This window comes from Oryctolagus cuniculus, chromosome 7 (assembly GCF_051225735.1).
Source record: "Oryctolagus cuniculus isolate XC-2025 breed Fujian yellow rabbit chromosome 7, ASM5122573v1, whole genome shotgun sequence".
NCBI classification, from domain to species: Eukaryota; Metazoa; Chordata; class Mammalia; order Lagomorpha; family Leporidae; genus Oryctolagus; species Oryctolagus cuniculus.
The window spans coordinates 124825703-124843894 of record NC_142873.1 but is presented as its reverse complement, the minus strand read 5'-3'; the positions used below and the strand labels follow the sequence as shown (position 1 = coordinate 124843894).

Genomic DNA, 18192 nt, shown 5'->3' with positions numbered 1-18192 from the left:
ATATATATATATATATGTGTGTGTGTGTATATATATATAGTCCCTATAACAACTCTGCAAGGTAGGTATTATCTCCTTTTTATAGAATAGAAAATGGAAACTCAAAGAGATTAGGTTAAGACCAAAGCAAGAAGGGTAGCCAGGCCTGAAACCTAGCGGTGTCTCCCCAATGCCCTATATGCCATGCTCACTTCACAGGTATCACAGAAGGAAAATGCACATCAACACAAGATCCAACGTGGTTAGCCAGAATGTGTGCCGGGTACATTAGGGACTCATTAAGAAAGAACCATATACAAATTACGAAACTTGAAAGATCACTCAGGATATCAGGTAGGATGAATGGATACCAGGTGACACCGATATAACACTACCTCTCCCCCCATCTAAGATTATTGTCCCCCTACACCTCCTTACAGAGATAGAACCAAAAGGCCAGGGAAGCTGAATTTCAGATCACCTTAAGTGAGAAAGGTGACTGTCAGAGAAAGAGACCTGCTTTGGAGACAGCCCTTCAGATCCGGACAGCACCCCTGACCCTCAGGCGCCGTCTCTCCTTCAGACTGAAGACTCCTCCCCGAAAAGAGAAGGCATTTCAGGCCGCACACACCTCTGCTGTGTATCTGTGTTATAAATAAATGAGGATAACGATAGTCTACATCAAAGAATTAATGAAGCTTTATTATAGAACAAAATAGAGGAACGGGATCGAAGTCCTTGGATGGTAAAAATATCAGTTCCAATCCTGCTCAAGTGACAGGCAGTTCAGAGATACTTTATCCTGCTGCAGAAAGAGTGCCTTCCCCATCCCCATAATGCCACTGGCACCAGGCTGCTGCCTCAGTCTCAGCAAATCCTCTGCCTTCTTTGGAGTAGGAAGTCCAAGTTCAGAACAAGTCGCTGAGCCCAGAATCCTACTGGCTCCCTGTCCACACACCGCCGTGCATGGTGGGGTCTGGTCTGGACAGGGCCATGGACGCAAATCACACGCCACACAATGAAAACACGAAGGCTTTATGAAAAATCCAAAGTTTATTGCAAATTGTATTTTGCTTCCCTTCGTTCTTCATTCTTACAGGATTTATTGATATCCATGATTTTTTCACAGATGTACTTGTTGACTTTGGAGAGTCTCTGTGCAATTTCAGTTTCATCCACAGTTTCTTGTGCTATTCTGTCATACAAACACTCTGGACAGGGAGAACAAACAACAAGACCAAGGATTAATGGTGAATCTGAGGATAGATCTGTAGGGGGAGGGTGGGCCTCCTGATCTACCAAGTCACACATCTGGCACAACTGTATCTTTAAATTTGTACCATGGAATGTATTTAGAAAAGCATAGGCACACACTGTGAGTCCACAGTTTAGAAATAATGACAAAACACCCGTGCAGCCACCTTGTGGATAACGGGACTCTACTGGGCCCATGGAAGACCCTGGATGCCCTCCCTCCCCCATGCCACCGGTGGTAACCACTATCCTGGAGTTCTGCTCTTCATTTCTTCTCATGTTAACATCTAGGTATGCATATGTATAACTGACGCCTGGTGTTTCCTTACTGTGTTCAGCCTTTTGATAAATGTGCCAATATCTCTCTATCTCTATATCCTTTTGACTTGCTTTCTCTCACTCGCTGTTCCAGCCTGGAGATTTACCCACGAAGAGGAGAGCTGGAGGTCATTCATCTTCATTGAGGAGTAGTGTTTTATGGCGTGACTGTACCACGCACTTTAAATACATTTTACTATCAGTGGATACCTGGCTTTGCAGTTACCAACACCCTGGCATACATCTGTGGGGCACCCAAGCCGGAACTTCTCCACTCTCAGGCTAGGTATGGAACTGCTGAATGTCAGGGTGTGTGCACAGGCAACTTTACTGGGCGATGCCTGGTAAACTGTCCTCCCACAGTGCTTGTGCTAAGTGGCACTCTTAGCAGCAGTGTATGCAAGTACTGGATGCTCGTTTCTTTAGCAGCAGTTGACACTGTCACATTATTAAGGTTTTGACAACCTGGTGGGTGTGAAGTGGTGTCTCATTGTGGTGATTGCTAATGAGGTTGAGGACAGCTACTCTCTTACCGAGTCTATCATTGCTAAGACGAAGCCAACAGCCAGCCCCACACGAGGCCTGGCAGGAGTCTGATGTCAGGGACTGGTTTCAGAGCCTGGCCTGGGGACATGGTGTTAATCAGTGTCCTAGGTTCTTTAGCTCAGTAACAAGGATAATAAGCCACGGATTATCTTTCTAGGGCTGATATGAGGCATGTGGGATAAACATTTTATGAGTCTTCAAACTGTAAGGAGTATGACAACTCTGTGGGGTGTTATAACTATTTTATGTCTATACAACTACTAACTCTGAGGGCCTCACTCAGTGCTTGGCAAAAGGAAAAGATTAAATCAATATAGATTGAGTGAGTGAATGAAATCAATGAATGTTTTTCCAGGGAAACCTGAGAGGCACAAAACTGTGGACATAAGAGGATTAGGGTGTGGGTGGGGTAGGCAATCATGGGCCTAAATGAAGGCTTCTTTGAGCCTGGGCCTCCTCATCTATAAAATAGGGATTTCTATGGAGAATAAGCAAAGTGTTGGCTTTACCAAGCCAGCCCAGAGCAGGTGATGTTCTCAGAGAAGCAGAACGTCAACCCTGGCAGGGATGGTAAAGACTAACTCGTGCTAACCCCTCCACTTCTAGGTGAGAAAACGCAGGCCTGGAGAAAGAGCAGGTTTGGGGCAGAACCCCCAGGTGCCGCCCACACTCTGGCCTGTGCCTGGGCAGGGAGCCAGCTGTGCTGCAGAGGCACGGGCTGCAGGTGCACACGCTGGCAGCATTCTTTCCCTGGGGTACCCTTTCTTCCCTGCCAAGAAGGGTTTTCCACAGTGGTGCCTTAAAGGTTTTTACTTGACCTCCACTGCTGCCTGGCCACTCCCCAGCCTGACCAATCCTTACTTTGTCTCCACCTTTCCAGAGGATTGAGAGAGACAAGAAGGTGGGCAGTTCTGCCTCTCTAGCTCCACGTCTGCTATGTCCATGTGCGGCGGCCCCTCTCCCCTCCAAGCTATCTCATGAACCAGTGGCTCTGCTCATCTCTGTCCACATACCTGGGCCCTACCCTTCACCTGCCTCCTTCCAGATCCAGCCCTTCCTGGAACCTACCAGAGTGAGTGGGGATTCCCTACTCTACCCACCAGCCGGGTTCCCACACCTGCCTGTTTTTCTCTCTGACCGAACTACATTGTCTCTCAGCACAGATTGGGACTTGGGTGTTCCCTTCCCAACCCTGGGCCAGGAAAGCAAACACTCGCAGTGGCCTTGCTGGAACTGGAACCAAGAAGGGAGACAGTTTGTGATGAGAAATTATGGGGTTTAAATATGGCTTAGACATGTGCAGCCTCTATGGGGGAAACTCTCTGGATCTCAGTGTCACTATTTGCAAAAGGAGGCTGTCACCCTATGCAGGGGTGGGAAACTCTGGCCCACGGGCCTTTGTGGCGTGCAAAATCACTTGGTCTGGCCACACCAAGGTAACTGCAGGTGGGATTCAAAATGCGACAAATGTAGAGCAGGCTAATTTTTGAGCTGATCATTTTCTATGGCCTACAAATTATATTATAAAGATGGCCCTTGGCATAAAAAAAGGTTTTCCACCCCTGCAAAAATCTCAGGAGATTCTTGTAGCGCCAAGTCTCTAGTTGTTTGCAAGGTAGAACGGGCAGGTGAAGAGGTGAGGGAGAAAGAAGGGGGAGGCAGGAGAGTGGGTATGGAGGCCGCTAGAACCCCGAGAGTGAGTGGAGAAGAGGCAGAAAGGTGCAAGCGGAGGACGGATTTCAGAGGAGCCCCCCCCCCCCATTCCAACCCCTCTCATTCCCTGAGGGAAAAGCACTGAACGGCTCCTCAGGTTGATTAAAAGGCTTCATTAGACTCCCGATATTAATCACCTGCACTTGCCGGCAATGTCTCCCTCTGCGAGGGAGCATTTGAGATTACTGCTTAATTAACAAGGTTTATAACAGCGCTAATGTGTCCTATTAAAAAAGTTATAAAAATTAACCAGAACGCAGTGCTGTGGCTCATTTAGAAAACTCAGACACTCTGCAAAAGGTCATTTGCCCTTAGAAGGCTTAACTGTCATTCTGGAGCTTGTCACTAGAGCAAGACTCTGCTGGAGCCCTCTGGCTTTCATCTCTCCACGGCAGGGTCAGTGTTTGCTCCATCCTTCTGCTATCCAGAAAGAGGTGATGTTTAGCATCCAAGGGAAGAGGAACTCCTCACCAACCTTATGAACACAAAGGCTTCTACCATGTTTATTCCGCAAATGTGAATAAATGTGATAAAATCAGACACAACACATGCGAACAATCCCAATCCGGGAGTCAGGCTGCATGGGAAGAATCAGGCAAAATGGAATAGCTCACAAAACGAGGCTTCAATGGTGATTATACGGTGGCATGGGAGACAGCCACAACACTGCCCTTCAGTGGAACTGGAAACCTTGGTGATCTCCCTCGGCCTGAAATCCCAGCTCAGCTTGGCTCTGGCTCTACTTGGGTCTATGCCCTGGGGCAAGTCAGTTTCCTTCCCATTCATTTACATAGCAAGCTTTTCCTGGACAAGGCTTGCTAGAAGGCAAAGATACTATTAAGAAGAAATCAGAAATGGAAGCACCCACCAACCCCAAGAGATGGCTTCCCTGAGCGTGGTGACAGGCAGTTGGCTGAGCAGGCAGGGCTGCTGGAGGGGGCAGGGGCACTGTGCTCCAAGCACTAGGAACAGCATCTGCAAGTTCCCAAGGGTAGCGGGAAGAAGGCTTGTTCAGGGAATGCAGTAGCTCATTATAGCAAGGATTTAAGAGTTCAAGGGGAATGTTGCTGAAGGTGTAGTCAGTGGCCAGACCACAAAGGTGCTTTTATAAGATGTTCATAAGTTCCTCCTTTAGTAGTGAACATGGCGGGGAGGGGCAGCTGTGACCATGGCTGTGGCCACAGGATCAACTCTGGCTTTGGGAAGATCACCCTGGTTACACAACAGTGGGGGGTCTGGGAGCTGCTGGGGTTAGTGTGAGGATGAAGTGGCATGGCCCAGACTACCAGATGAGCAGTGAGTAGGAAGAAGTGGCTAGGGCAGACAGCTGGTGAATGAGGCATGTGGAGGAGGCAAGGGTGCGGACTGGGTCCCTGGCTGGTGGTGCCATTCACTAAGACAGGCAAAGAGGAAGAGGCAGAGGGTTCTTGCCGAAGGAGTAGACAGCAGTGAGTGGTGCCGTCTGTAAGATGACTAGCAGGTGCCAGGACACATGGATGAGGAACCCAGAAGAGTGACCTGAGGTCAAATACAGACTTGAAGCTTGTCATTCACTGATTCAACAAACATTTATTAAGCACTTAGTATATGTAGGTCCTGAACAAGATGCTTATAAAGTTTATATTCAGATGGGGGTAGCAGAAGAAAGAGAAATTAGATAGTTATCAAGTAAACAAGAAATGCTGAGCAGAGACTGAGTGGGTGGTGTGATAGAGAGCAATGGAGAGGCACTCAGGACAGGCGGTGGGCATGGAGAGATCTGCTTAGGGAGGCTTCCCGGAAGAACAAGGAGGCAGAGTGTACGCATCGGGCGGAGGGACACTGCCGGTGGCAGGCACAGAAGGGGCTGGAAGACGGCCTGTGTGGCTACAGCATGGTGGAACTGGGAAGGGTGGTGGTGAAGAGGATATCGCCGACCAGGCATTGGATCACCACGTCCCAGGCAGGGTGAGCGTTTCGACCCGGAGCCACGGGCATGCTGAAGGCAATGGGAACAATGGGAGGAGGGGAGGTCAGTCACGGGAAGCTCAGTGGGGTGGGAGTGCAGAGGAGACACCCACCAAGGAGACTGAGGGGCTGGAGAGGTGGAAGAAATCCTGGGCCTGCAGGATGCACTGCTCAGAAAAGGAGCAGTAGCCAGGACCTGGTGCTGGTGAGGAGGTGCGAACAAGGAAGTCGCTGGGGCCCTCCCAGTGACCGGTGACCGAGGATGAAGCAGAAGCCTGGGAGTGGGAGGCACCTGGCAGGGGCAACGCTGTGAACACAGGCAGAAAATGCAGACAAGTTTCTCAAGAAGCTGGGACAAGGAAAGGCAGGCAGATGCGACAGCAGCTGGGTGACGGACGTGGCCTCTAAGGAGTGTTCATACTAAGTGCTCTTGTAGTAAGTGGTGTGTTAAGCAATGCTGGCAGGAGCCAGTCCAGCGGGAATGCAACTGAGGAACAAGGGACTTAGGAAGGCAGGTGAGTGGGGATCCAGAGCCCAGGTGGAAAGAATTGCTGCCCCAAGTAAGACAAGGAAACTTCTGAGACATGCAGCGGAAGGATGGGGGGTTGAGTTAAGTCTGTAGGTGGTTCACGGTTGTGGAAATTCCTTTACTTTTCCCTGAAGAGACAAGAGCATCTTCTGAGAAACAGCCAGGTGTGGACTGTCACGCCCAGAAACACTTGAGGTTCAAAAAGGGATTGGTAAACCCAGGAGTCGATCAGAGAGGGAAACTGAGCCCCACCAGGGCTGAGAACCGTGATTCTGTGCGAGCCCAAGCCGCAGAGCTGAGGGCCACTCTCCTAGGTGCGTTCGTTGCTGCAATCTCAGGCAGCCCTGGCCATTTAGGAGGTGAGTGTTCAGCTGAGGAGCTGCAGCTGTGGAGGGGTGGTGATTTCTAAGAGCCAATACCAAGGCTCGGCCAGGGCACCGGCTGGCGGGTTTCCTCTGCCCAGCACTCACTCACTGAGCTCCTACCACGTGCCAGGCACTAAGGGGATGGGCCCCGGGCCCCTGGGGCAGACTCACGGCAGGTGGCTTGTACCACAACAGGACAATGGCAGACACTGGATTACGTGAAGGCACCTGGGACCTGCTGAGTCATCTTCAACAAGTGTAGCACAATCAGCCAACCACCTGCCAGGTTGGGCAGGGCTACAAACCCCTGCCAGAGGGTTCTTTGTCAGGGCAGCCTTCCAAATTATGTCTCGTCATTTCAGACAGCAGCCAGGTGAACGTTATCTCTGATTATCTAAGACTACGTGGCTGCCTAAGTGAATTAACCAGGAACCAGCCATGCAAGGGAGGCAGCTGAGTTTGACTAGAATAAACCTGACCAGAGTCAGAGGGTATGGGGCCGAATCCAGGTTCTGAAACCTTGTGGCTGGGACCTCAGACTGGGCCCTTAGTGTCTGTTTCCCGCCATCCACACCTCCAAAACACACTCTGTAGCCGGCCATCCTTCTCTCCCTCCACTGCTGCGCCCTTGGTTTATGGCAGTGTCATCTCTCCCTGACAGCACGGCGTCAGCGTCTAACTAATCTCCCGAGGCGGCCGGCCGGCCCACGAGCTGAAGACCGCCGTCACCTCCCTGCTGTGAGCAGAGTGGACCTCGCTGCTTACTGTGGCCCTCACGCCCCTACGAGACCAACCTCCGGGGCCTCACGCTGGCCTTGGCTCCTGCGATTTGCTCCTCCTGCTTCACCACCCCTCAGGACATCACAGGGCTGCCTCTTCCACACCCAGCTCTCAGCTGGGGTGTCACCTCCTCACTCAGACCCTCGCCAACCGACCCAGCTAACACGGCCCCCTCTGTCCTACCACATGCCAGGACGAGGCTCACTCCACCTGAAATTGTGGCTGGGGCCTCGTTCGTGGACGGATGTGCCGTCTGCCCTAGAACCCGGCACAGTGGCCTGCTCAAAACACACTTGTTGGCCGGCTGAGTCTTATTTCCCTCATCAAGCAGGGCCGATGTGGGCACTTAAGAGAACAGGGGTTAAGAGTCCAGACTGCGAAGCCAACGCTGCCGGCTTGGGCTCCCGGCCCTGATTCAACCAGCAAATTACCTGGCATCTCAGCTACCTCACCCGTGAAACGAATAATAGTAGTAGCTAACAAGCAGGATTGTTAAGAGAACAAGTAAGTTAATATATATTCTGCTTTAAACAGACTCCTTTAAGAAAAAGAGCCTGAGGTGCAGGAAGTGCTCAAAATAATGGGCGATCGCTGTACTCCCTCTGCTGCCGCCACCTCCCTGCCTCTATGGTTTCTGTTGCCTGCACAGTTGCTGGCTGTGCCGTGTTCACTTTTCCTGGAGGACTGTCTCTTGTCCCACTCTGTGTCCTCAAAACCCAGTGGAGGGTCTGGCAAAGAATAAGAATTTGGGGAGGTGAGAGGATGGAGAGAGGGTAGGGGAGACAGGCCGAAGGAAAGACGAAACACAGGCAGGCAGGGAGGCAGAGCAAGGCGCCCTCATCAAATCTTTGGACAGACAGATGATGGCCACTTTGGCTGCTCTCCCACCCCTTCCATGCCCCAGAAAGAAGCTGAGGCCGGTGACCATCAGCTGGCCTTTCCCTCATGACCTGCTCCAGGCACAGCGCTAGAGCCACAAGCCCTGAATCCCCTGGCCTCAGCCTGGACTGCTCTCTGCATGCACGTGGCCAGGCCTTTGTCCCAGCTTCTTCTGCCCCTGAAGCACCTCTCCATGCACATCTGGCCTCCATGTTGGATATATCCTACGAGGCCCAATTCCCACCCCTGGGGACTTCCTCCCCGGTTTCCCTGCTAAGGTGCCCTTCCCTCCTGAGGACTCCAAGTATGTCATGTGCCCCTCTCGGCTCTCCCATGCTGGAACCCTGGACTGGACTCGTGCACTGGCTCATTTGAATTAAAGGTGAGCTCTTCTAGAGCATCTGTTTATCGGCTCTTCTCTGTCCCCATGCCCAGCCCAGGCCCTGGCCCGCAGGGACCCCAGGAAGTGTTTGCTGCATTGTGCCTGATGCATTCCCGATGGATGAAGGCCAGGACTTCAGTCCGTGCCACCCCACTCTGGGACCCACCTCTGACGATGCTTAGTTTGTGAGGAGACAGGGGCGGCTTAGGGACTGCGTCCTTCTTTTTTTTTGTGGCGACTCCTGTGACGCTTCTGTTCTTCAGAACATCTGTTCCCCAAATCATGACTGCCAGGTTCTTCGTGTACTTGGAGTCTCCTTGGGTTACTTGTAGCTGGTGCCATTTCTCCTCATCAACCCAAATCCCACTTCCCAGATGGACCTGAAAGAGATACGAACAGCAGCACGTGGTTAGTCCACGAGGCCAGCAGCTGGAGGCTTCTCCTGTCTGTTACAAAGCATGGCTGCCTGGCTGTAAGGGGGGGGGGTCATGCCACAGGTGCAAAATGGACTCTCCAGGGGTAAGAAAAACAGCTGCTGTTGGCTGAACACCTGTGACATGCCAGCCACTCTCTCAAACCTGGATGGAAGGCCCAAGACACCATTTTCATCTCAGATGCAAAAACCACGTTCAGAAAGGTGAGGAAGGCGAGGTGGGTGGCCACGGGTCACTCAATTAGGAAGTGACAGAGCTGGGATTTGGAACTGTGATCGCAAGGCTGCTGACAGCCTGGCTGAGCCTCTGGACTCACAGGCCTAACTCCTAAGTCCCACTACAGCCAGACTCCTCTCCCTTCAATGTGAATAATCTGGGCCACTGGCCCTCCCAGCACAGTGGTTCTCAGTCTTGGCTGCGTGCAGGGGCCACCTGGGGAGCTGTAAAAATCGCTGGTGCCTTGGCCCCACTCCCAGAGATTCTGATCTGCTCAATCTGGGTGTGGCGAGTTTAAAGCTCCCTGGGTAATCCCAACATCTGAAAACCCCTGCCAGCTGGGAGGAGGAGAGCAGCTGCTGAGGCTTTGCGGCCCATCGGAGCGTATGTGCTAAGTGCGTTCCCATCTCTGAGCTTCAGGCCCCTATCCCTGAAGTGGGAGAGCTGCATTTCATCTCAAGGTTCCTTCTGGCTCAGAACACCTACAATTTTCACAAATTAAAAGCAACCACAATGTACTCGCTTTGATTCTGAGGGTACAGGGAACGGAACCCAATCTTGTGTTCCCTCTGACGGAGATGATCCGAGTTTCAGTACAGAGCCAGTAAATGCAAAAGACCCAGAATGATCCAGCAGTGAGCTACAGGCTTTAGAATCTGTTCTCTTTTCTGCCTCTTTTGGCAAGTTACAAACCATTTACTAACCTTAATCATTAAAAAAATTAGTTTTGACTTTGACATCCAGCTTCTGCTGAGTCTATGACAGGAGGAAATGGACTCTGTGGAGACAGAGCGGGGGCAGTGGCTATGAGCTAAACTTTGGAAGGAGCGTGAGAAGGCTGTGGCAAAGGTCTGTGTTTCAGAAACAGCTGCACATGGGCTGTCTTGCCTGGGCTGGAGAGCCTGGTCCGAGAGGGCACACACATGCCAACTGAGGACAGGTCGGCAAGACTGATTATTCAAAAACCATTGCAGCTCTTTCTTGAAGGAAGGTGGGCACACACAAACGGGCAGGCAAGTCAACCAGCTACCCTCTTCCTTCACCAATTACTGAGGTTTTCCAACCATCAAAAAACTAACCAAAAAAAATAGCAACCCAGTCTACCCGCCATCATCAGTGAGTAAACTGTCTACGTGCCATGTCTGACTTCACCTCCCTTTGCTCAAAAGATCACTGGGACAGTGGCAGGTGATCTGATCCCCTGGCCTCCCTGTGCGGCAAACTTCAGTACTGCAGTCACTTCAGTGGGCCTGGGAAAGCTAAGCAACCCGGGGGTGAGATGTGCTCCTGGGGGCTGGGTAGGCAACACCAACCCCAAGGTCAAGTCTGGTCTCTCTTTTTTTTTTTTTTTTTTTTTTTGCAGTTGGAAACGTAGGTGGGCAGTCTGTGTGCCAGGGCAGGTGTGCTGGGGACAAGGTCCCTGCTGCTCCCTGTGTCTCCTCCCTTGATGACGCTCTGGAGCCACCCACACAAGCTTCTGGAGACAGGGGGAAAATAAGGAACTCTGAAATCAGATTAAATTCTGAATCAGGAAGCCTTACAGACGAAGGCAGCTTTTCTTTTTCAAAGATCTCTGCCCTTTTGTACTCTGGGCCTTGCCTTTCTAGAAACTTTTACTTTATTATTCTGTTAAAAGAGATGCTGGTCATTTTGGCCAATGTTATACAGCAGAAAGGGACTCTACTATTTCTTGAATACCTCTAGTTAACCAGGTGTTGTACACTCAATTTAATCCTACTTCAGAGATGGGAGTAGGTATAAATCGTATCCTCGTTTTACAGGTGTCAACAGAGGGCCTGACAGCTTAATGACTTCTCCCAAGACACACAACCAGTAAATTTCGGAATCAAACCCGTGTCGGTGCGACCTGGAAGCTCATGCTGTCTGGGTCTTCCTGGCTAGCCAGTGTCAGGGAGGTACTGCTGTCAGCGAAATGCTCCATGAAACACCAGTGTTCAAGTAGTTTTCTTTTTGAGGTTTCTCTGTACCTGCCAGCCACTGCCCGTGCCCACACCCAGTGCAGTTCACCACTGAGACAGGGGAACCAGGGACAAAGGGCAGCACTCCTGCTGCAGGCTCTGCTCCCTCCCACCCACCCTGGAATCACTGCCAGATCAATTTCCAGAAAGTGCCATTTTCTTTCTTTGATTAGATGACATCTGCAGTCTTGCTTGAATTTTTACGTTAATGCTCTGGAATTTTGAATGGCTTTGTCACATAAATTTCCTGTTACATCAATTCCCACCTCCTTCCTCATCCTGGCTCCCAAGGCTCACCAGGCCCCTGTCTCCATTCTACCTACTAACCTCTTGGACATTCTACCTATGAACCTGCTTACTGTGCCCGCTGCTCTACAAAGCCCTCCTGAGCGCATCCTGTTCCTTCTCCTTCCAGTGTAATGGAAGAGGAAGGACTGGAGCCACCAGTCCCGATGTGAACCCTGGTTTTTGCGTCTACTGGCTGAGTAACTCGAGCGTCTCGGAGCCTTACTTTCTCAGTACCATAGACATATCGTCACCTCATTCGCTGGTGTGAGGATTAAAGGAAGCAAGAAGAGTCAAAGGCCAGGACACAGCACACACTCAGGAACAACACGGTACAACCTCTGCCTTCTTTCCCTGACTCTGCTCGCGCATTCCCCTGCACAGGAATGAACACCTCCTCCCTGTCTTCTTAAGCTTGTTCATCTCAAGCCCCAGTCTAAAGTCCAGGAAACATTCCCTGGCTGCTCCAGGGCTAGGTGCCATCGCTTCGGGATTCCTAGCCCACTCCAGCCTTCACCTCCTGGATCGGCCCCTTTCAGTACAGAGCAGAGGGATCCAGGCTTTGCCTCCTCTGCCTCTACAAAGGCATCAGTTTCAGTCTGAAGGAACATAATAAAGAAACTGAGGCCCATACTTGAGACATCTTAATGGCACTGGTTTTCGGTCCCAAGGAGCTGCTGTTCCTTGAGAAGTAAATATTTCCTGACATTGGGTTGAGCAGAAGGCCAACTTGATAGCCCAGAAAGAAATGCCCTCAGCTAGAGCGATCACAGGGATGCACCGAGACATCTGCGACAAGGACCCCTGAGGTCAGCAAAGCTCAGGGTCACCTGGAGCATACTGTCCAGCCTGCAGGGATGTGGCAGGATAGACCGGAAAGGGCACTGGCCTGGAAACCGGAGCTCTCACTTCCAGTTCCTGCCTGCTGCTCCCCTGTTGAGTAAGGGCAGACAAGTCCCTTCTCTGGCTATGTTTCCCTTTCCATCCTCCACATCAATTAGACTGTTTAAACTTTAATGGTCTTTGAAACTTTATGATGCAGCGAGCTTTTGAAATAAAGCATCTTGACAAAGAAAAGCAATGGTTTCCCACAAGCAGAGAGTTGCCTGGTGGTGAGCACCATTCATGGAAAGCACAGCGGCCCCCTGACAAAATGCGGGGCTGGGCCTTATGTGTGTCGAGGGCGTTATTGAAACAGGACACGCGGCAGGACAGGGCTTGACCAAAACCTATCCTTGTGAAGTGTGTTACAGGACACAACCAGTCTCCTACCAGGAAATAGATCCCCTTCCAGTGCCTCGGACCTTGTCGGGATGCAGCCTCTGTTCACGCAGACAGAAGGGAGGGTCAGAGGAGACAGCAGACACAAGAGCAGTGAGGGCTCCTCCGGCACGTGGGAAATCCTGTTCTTAGAAGCTGCCATCCACTTCCAGTGTCTGCTTCCTCTCCTCCCCCTTCCTAAATCTCACTGCCTGACGACAGTTTAGTTGCAAACAAAAACCAGGTTATAGCCACAAGATGGCAAATAACAATGAAAACTATAGGCATTTTCAAGATCTGTTGTTCAATTTATGTACAAAAACTAAATGAGGTTTGAGAGACCTATTTTTAGGAGGGAGATGGCTACCTTTGCAAAAGAGGTCCCTGTAATGCTTAGAAACTGTCCATCAGCCTTCAAGGCAGGAAATAGATTTCTCTTGGATGTTACGTTAAGAAAAACACTCTAATCACTCCACAACGTGGAGCTGTCATGACTAAAAGGAAATCAACAAACATAGAATAGCTGTCCCTTCTTTTGTCTTCAATTAGGCAAGATTCACCAATCTTTGATACACAGTTTGAGTCAAAGAAGGCCTAGGGAGAGCATCAGTGCAATCCACCCTTCACAGACAAGGATGCTGGAGCCCAGGGAAGTGAAGGATTTGCCCATGGTCACACAGGTAGGACGGAGGCAGTGCTGACCTAAGAACTCAGGCTCTAGGCGGCCTACCTCCTCTCCTCCGCGAAGCTGACTGCTAAAGCCCGCTGGATGGAGCAGGCCTGGCCCCTCAGCCCTGTGTTTGCAGGGGAGGCAGCACTCAGTGGGAAATGCAGAGAATATGGCACATCCACGGGAGCCCTGAACGCCAAGCTCAGTTTGACCATGTTTGCTTTGGTCGGGCCGGCCAGTTGAAGGGATGTATCTGGACAAACTAATAAGACAACCTTGTCTTTCTCATCAAGTCACCAAGGAAGGATGGCAGGTAAACAGAGACCTTGTGAAGAAGGAGGCAAGAAAAACGAACTGACACAGATGACTGCCTGGGGAGAAGGAGAGGTATGTGCCTAACCGTGACATGTGCCGTGGTGGCAGAGGACACAACACTGATACAGCTGGAGACAAAGGGCTCTGATACGCTCTCCTTCAGACGAATTCACTGAGATGTTAGCAAGAACGGCAGAGCAGCTTCCTGCCTTGCTGCCTTATCTGCATGTGACCTTGAGGCTTCTCAAAGCTAATCCGTTACTTCCCATCTCTGTATCAATATAACTACTAATCATGCTTAGGTTTTCTTTCATGATCTGTTTTCAAGGGTCATATATGAAAGTCTGCAGAGTTACACGTGGCCCTAGGACTTTGGGCCAACCTTCACTGAACACACACCTTAAAGGCAGCTTAGGGTTAGGGTGCATGTCTCATTCACCCCCGAATCCCTGGGCCTGGGAAAACATGTGCATACCTTGTAAGTGGTGAACCTGTATACATATATTGAGCTGTTATCTATAAATCAGGCATTTCATTTATAGTTCACAATAAAGACATGGCGCTATCTGGTTTTGTAGGATGCTACAGTTTCATTGAACTGCTATGGGATGTAAAAAATAAAATCTTCCTCACTGATAAGTTATTTTAAAATGTCAAGTTTAATTCTGCAGTTGCTTTGACTAATAAAAAAGAAAGGGAGAGGAGAAAGAAGAAGACAGGAAAAGTCCCAGCAAAGATACAGCTTCTCTAGTTACAATATAGAGATTCTGGAGAGTTGCTCAGGGCTAGGCCAAGCTCCCACCATACTCTTCATCTTTACTCTGACTAGTAGACACTTGCAGGGAATGGATATCGAGCTTAAAACACTACCTTGCCATTGTCTAGGATATACTTGTCCATGACAGGCGCAGGAGCAGGGTAATAGGACGACGTATTTGCTTCCTCACTGAAAGTGCTCCGTAACTCCGGCTCGGGCTCGAGACATTCTGACTTTACTTTTTCCAAGTCAATGGCGGGACCTAGGCAGTTAAGAAAAGAGATCTGTCTAGAACTCCAAGGAAAATAAAAGGCAAATATTTTTTAACTATGCATCTATCAGCACATAGTGGCACAAAAAAATTAGGGTAACTTATTTTTGTCCATTGGACTATGCTTAAACCCAGAATTGAAAATAGGAGGTATGACTGTCACCAGGGAAAAGGTAGAAAACTGGGAGACAAGAAGGGATGAGACTCTAATTTAAAGTACGAATGAAGAGCACTCTTGTAGTGTGTCATTGTCTAAATGGAAAAGCAGGGGACTTAACTTCCTGTACAGGAAAGAGCCTCTGTTCAGACTGGGTTGGAGGAAAGGGGTGGCGATCCCTGTAACATTCCTGTAATACACAAGCTGTGTACCTGCCCCATCTCTGCAGCCCACAGTGGAGAAGCCCAGAGTGGAAGAAGGGAGGTTAGGAGAGCCACAGGGAGAGATGTGAAGGCCTCCTCCTCCCCAAGACCCAGTATCTAGACAGGAGGATTCCAACCAGGAAATTAAAATACAATACAGAGTAGGCCCCTGATTGCCTGATCCAGCAGCTACTGATTTTTATTTTAATGTAATCAACGCAAATTATGTACCCCATTTAAACAGCGAAAGGAAGCCAGATAAATGGTGTTTTCGAAGGGGGATTTTTTTTTCTCCACTAGCTTTTAAAAATGATAGACTATTTTTTAAAATCACCTATTGTGTCTTGATTATCAAAGGACAGAGAAACAGAATAACAATGGGTAAATAAGGCTGGATGACTTGAGTGACTCCTTCGGGAGACCAACTGCAAGGCCAACCCAGGTTAGTGCACTGGAGTCTCCCTATGCAAACACTTAGGAGCTGACTGGGATCGGAGACTCAGTTACTGCCACAACAGCTCCCTGTGGCTGTGCATTTAACTTCGCTACCTGAGGAACTCACAGCTCAACCATCCTGCCCAACTCATGCGGACAACCGGGTAGACAGCTCTCTGTATAAAGAAGCCCTGTGCAACAAGCTGGTTGCAATTCTGTGTTCCGTTGCCGCATCCTAGACTTTGGGGAAGGTATTAGTGATTTTATGACTAAAATTCCTCGTAACAGGGCTTCTCAGAATACCAATTTTGAGTTGCTGGTAGCTACCAATGACAAGACAGAATCAATCTGCGCCGTCTCCAAAGATTTAAGCATACAACTTGGACAGAGCAGAAGGCAAGGTGACTGAGGAGCCAAAGAGTGAGGATGAAAGACCTCGTCCCTTCTTGGAGGAGGGATCTGGAGTCCAATTCCTGGCTCTGCTCTATTTTAATTAAGTGACCGCAGGCAAGTGAATTGCAGATGCAGAAGGTAGCAGAGCGAACGACGGATGGCATCTCCCAACAGTGCATGAACTATTCAAGGGCTGGGCCTACATTTTATTCTTCCCTCTATTCCCAGCACCCGGCACTGAGTAGGTGCTCTCGGAGTGTTTACTAGGTGAATCCATGGATGACAACAAGGAATGAATACTCCCAGTTTCAGAAGCAGATGTCAAAGTGTCTCTTCTCTGTGTGGGCAGTCAAGTTGAATTTCTGAGACACAAACAAACTCAAGTGGGACACTTGCTCTTTTGTTGGATCTGGGAAGAGGGAATCACTAGTTTCCCCTGAAATGCCTGCCTGTGTTAGTGTTTGAGGTCTCTGCCTCTCAGACACTCAGCAATAGGAAAAAGGAATGGGCGGAAGGAGGAGGTCTAGGCAGCCACTGGCTCACAGGTCTTCTTTGGCAAGCCCTTACCCTTCCTTTATGAAAGCTTCCTTTCCCAGAGGCTGTTGGACAAGAGAAAGAATCCAGTCCAGCTATGACTCCAGTCTGATTCTCCCCATCCACCTCCACAATGGCTGCCACAGAGGTCTTCCACGTGACTGTGACCTTGTTTGCTTAGGTTTCACAGCACTCTCCTTAAGCCTCCAGCCTACCTGTAGAGCTCATATCTTGTCCCCTCAGTATTCACCTCTATGCAGATCTGCAAGTGCTAATTTGCCCCAAGCCTCTGTGCTTGACCGCTGCCTCACCTGTTTGCCAAGCCCCCATTCAGACTTCAGGACACAGCGTGAGTGTCTCCCTTGTGCGAGTGTCTCCCTGGTGAGGTCTTGTGCTGATCCTTACCAGGCAGGGGTCTGTCTCCTTACTGTAGATACTTGCAGCTAATTATGTTTGCAGTCATTCACCCACCTGGCTGCTCTCAGTGATGCACTGTGAGGCCCCTCCAGAGCCAGCTTCCCCCTCTTTGCCACCTTGGTAAATGCCTGGCACATTGTAGGCTCTTAGTCAATTCTTTAGGCCACAGGAATGTGTGGGGGGGGGAGGGGAGGGACTTTATCAGGCTGGGGAAAAAGGAAGTAACTCTCAGCTGCTGAGTGGGGAAGCTTGGGGGTAGAGTTGTGGGTAGGTGAGAAGCTGTCTCTTGAATGCCTGGGAAGTAGAGAATGGACAATTCAAATGGCTACAGATGTAGACAAAGGACTCCGTCTCCACTCGGCCCACAGAGGGACACCTGAGGGACATGAGCAGCAGGGGTTGAGAGTCACCTCTCTGGTGGTCTCCTCCCCATTCCAATCAAAGTGGCCTGCCTAATCCTCTCTACACATCCATCATTCTTTCCCACCTCCTAGCCTTTGCTTATGCCATTCCCTTTGTCTAGAATGTTCTACCCTATGGACATCCACCTATCCAAACTCCACCAATGCTTCGAGGCCTGACTCCAATACCACCCCCTTCCATGAAGCCACCCTCTCCCCTCAAACAGAATAAATGGTTCTCTCCACCTTACAGCTTGGGGTTTGGAGCCACAGTGACTGAGGTTTAAAGCCTGGGTTTGCTGCTTACTGTTTGGGTGAGCTGAGGTCTTCCTCGGGTAGGAGACGTTCACCCTCCTTCGGAATGCCCCCCAGCCCCACCTGTACCAGAATCATCAGAGGCAGTCATTCACCAGACGGAAAGGCTTCAGGACAGGCAGGGGCTGGGCAAAAACATCTGAGACCGTGGTCCACCCAGCACTGTGCCTGGTTTAAACTTTAGTCCCAGGAGATACTTTACACATAAATAGTTAACACGTCTGACCTTGATGCCTCACCTGAAAGAAGGAATGACAACAGGGACTTGGCAAGACTGAAGGTTAAATACGTGGCATGATTTCAGAGTGGGGCACAGAGCAGGTGCCTGGTACGCCCCTGTCCTACCCCACCTTGTGAACTTAAGGCTGTCTGCTAGACCATGGACTCTGTGAGGCCGGATTCCACCGGGCTGCAGCACAGAGCCGCCAGCTCCTTGGACCCACAGCCCAGCCCCTCCC

At 50.2% G+C, this 18192-nt stretch overlaps 1 protein-coding gene across 7 annotated transcripts in view; it reads right to left on the bottom strand.

Moving 5' to 3' along the window:
* LOC100353437 (AGBL carboxypeptidase 4) overlaps positions 1 to 18192 on the bottom strand; it is a 1500799-nt gene that overhangs the window by 212067 nt on the left and 1270540 nt on the right. For 3 of the 7 annotated variants that reach the window (XM_089300713.1, XM_089300712.1, XM_002715109.6), the window contains 3 exons: positions 14722 to 14870; positions 8859 to 9072; positions 1014 to 1190 (listed from right to left, as the gene is read on the bottom strand). The exons of 2 other annotated variants lie outside the window; for them this stretch is intronic. In XM_089300713.1, the coding sequence (XP_089156839.1) occupies positions 1033 to 1190; positions 8859 to 9072; positions 14722 to 14870 (521 nt within the window). In that variant the 3' untranslated portion in view covers positions 1014 to 1032. Of the gene's footprint in view, positions 1 to 1013; positions 1191 to 5570; positions 5789 to 8858; positions 9073 to 14721; positions 14871 to 18192 lie in introns of those variants that run through there. 2 more of the 7 variants (XM_089300714.1, XR_016211041.1) reach the window with 2 other exon arrangements.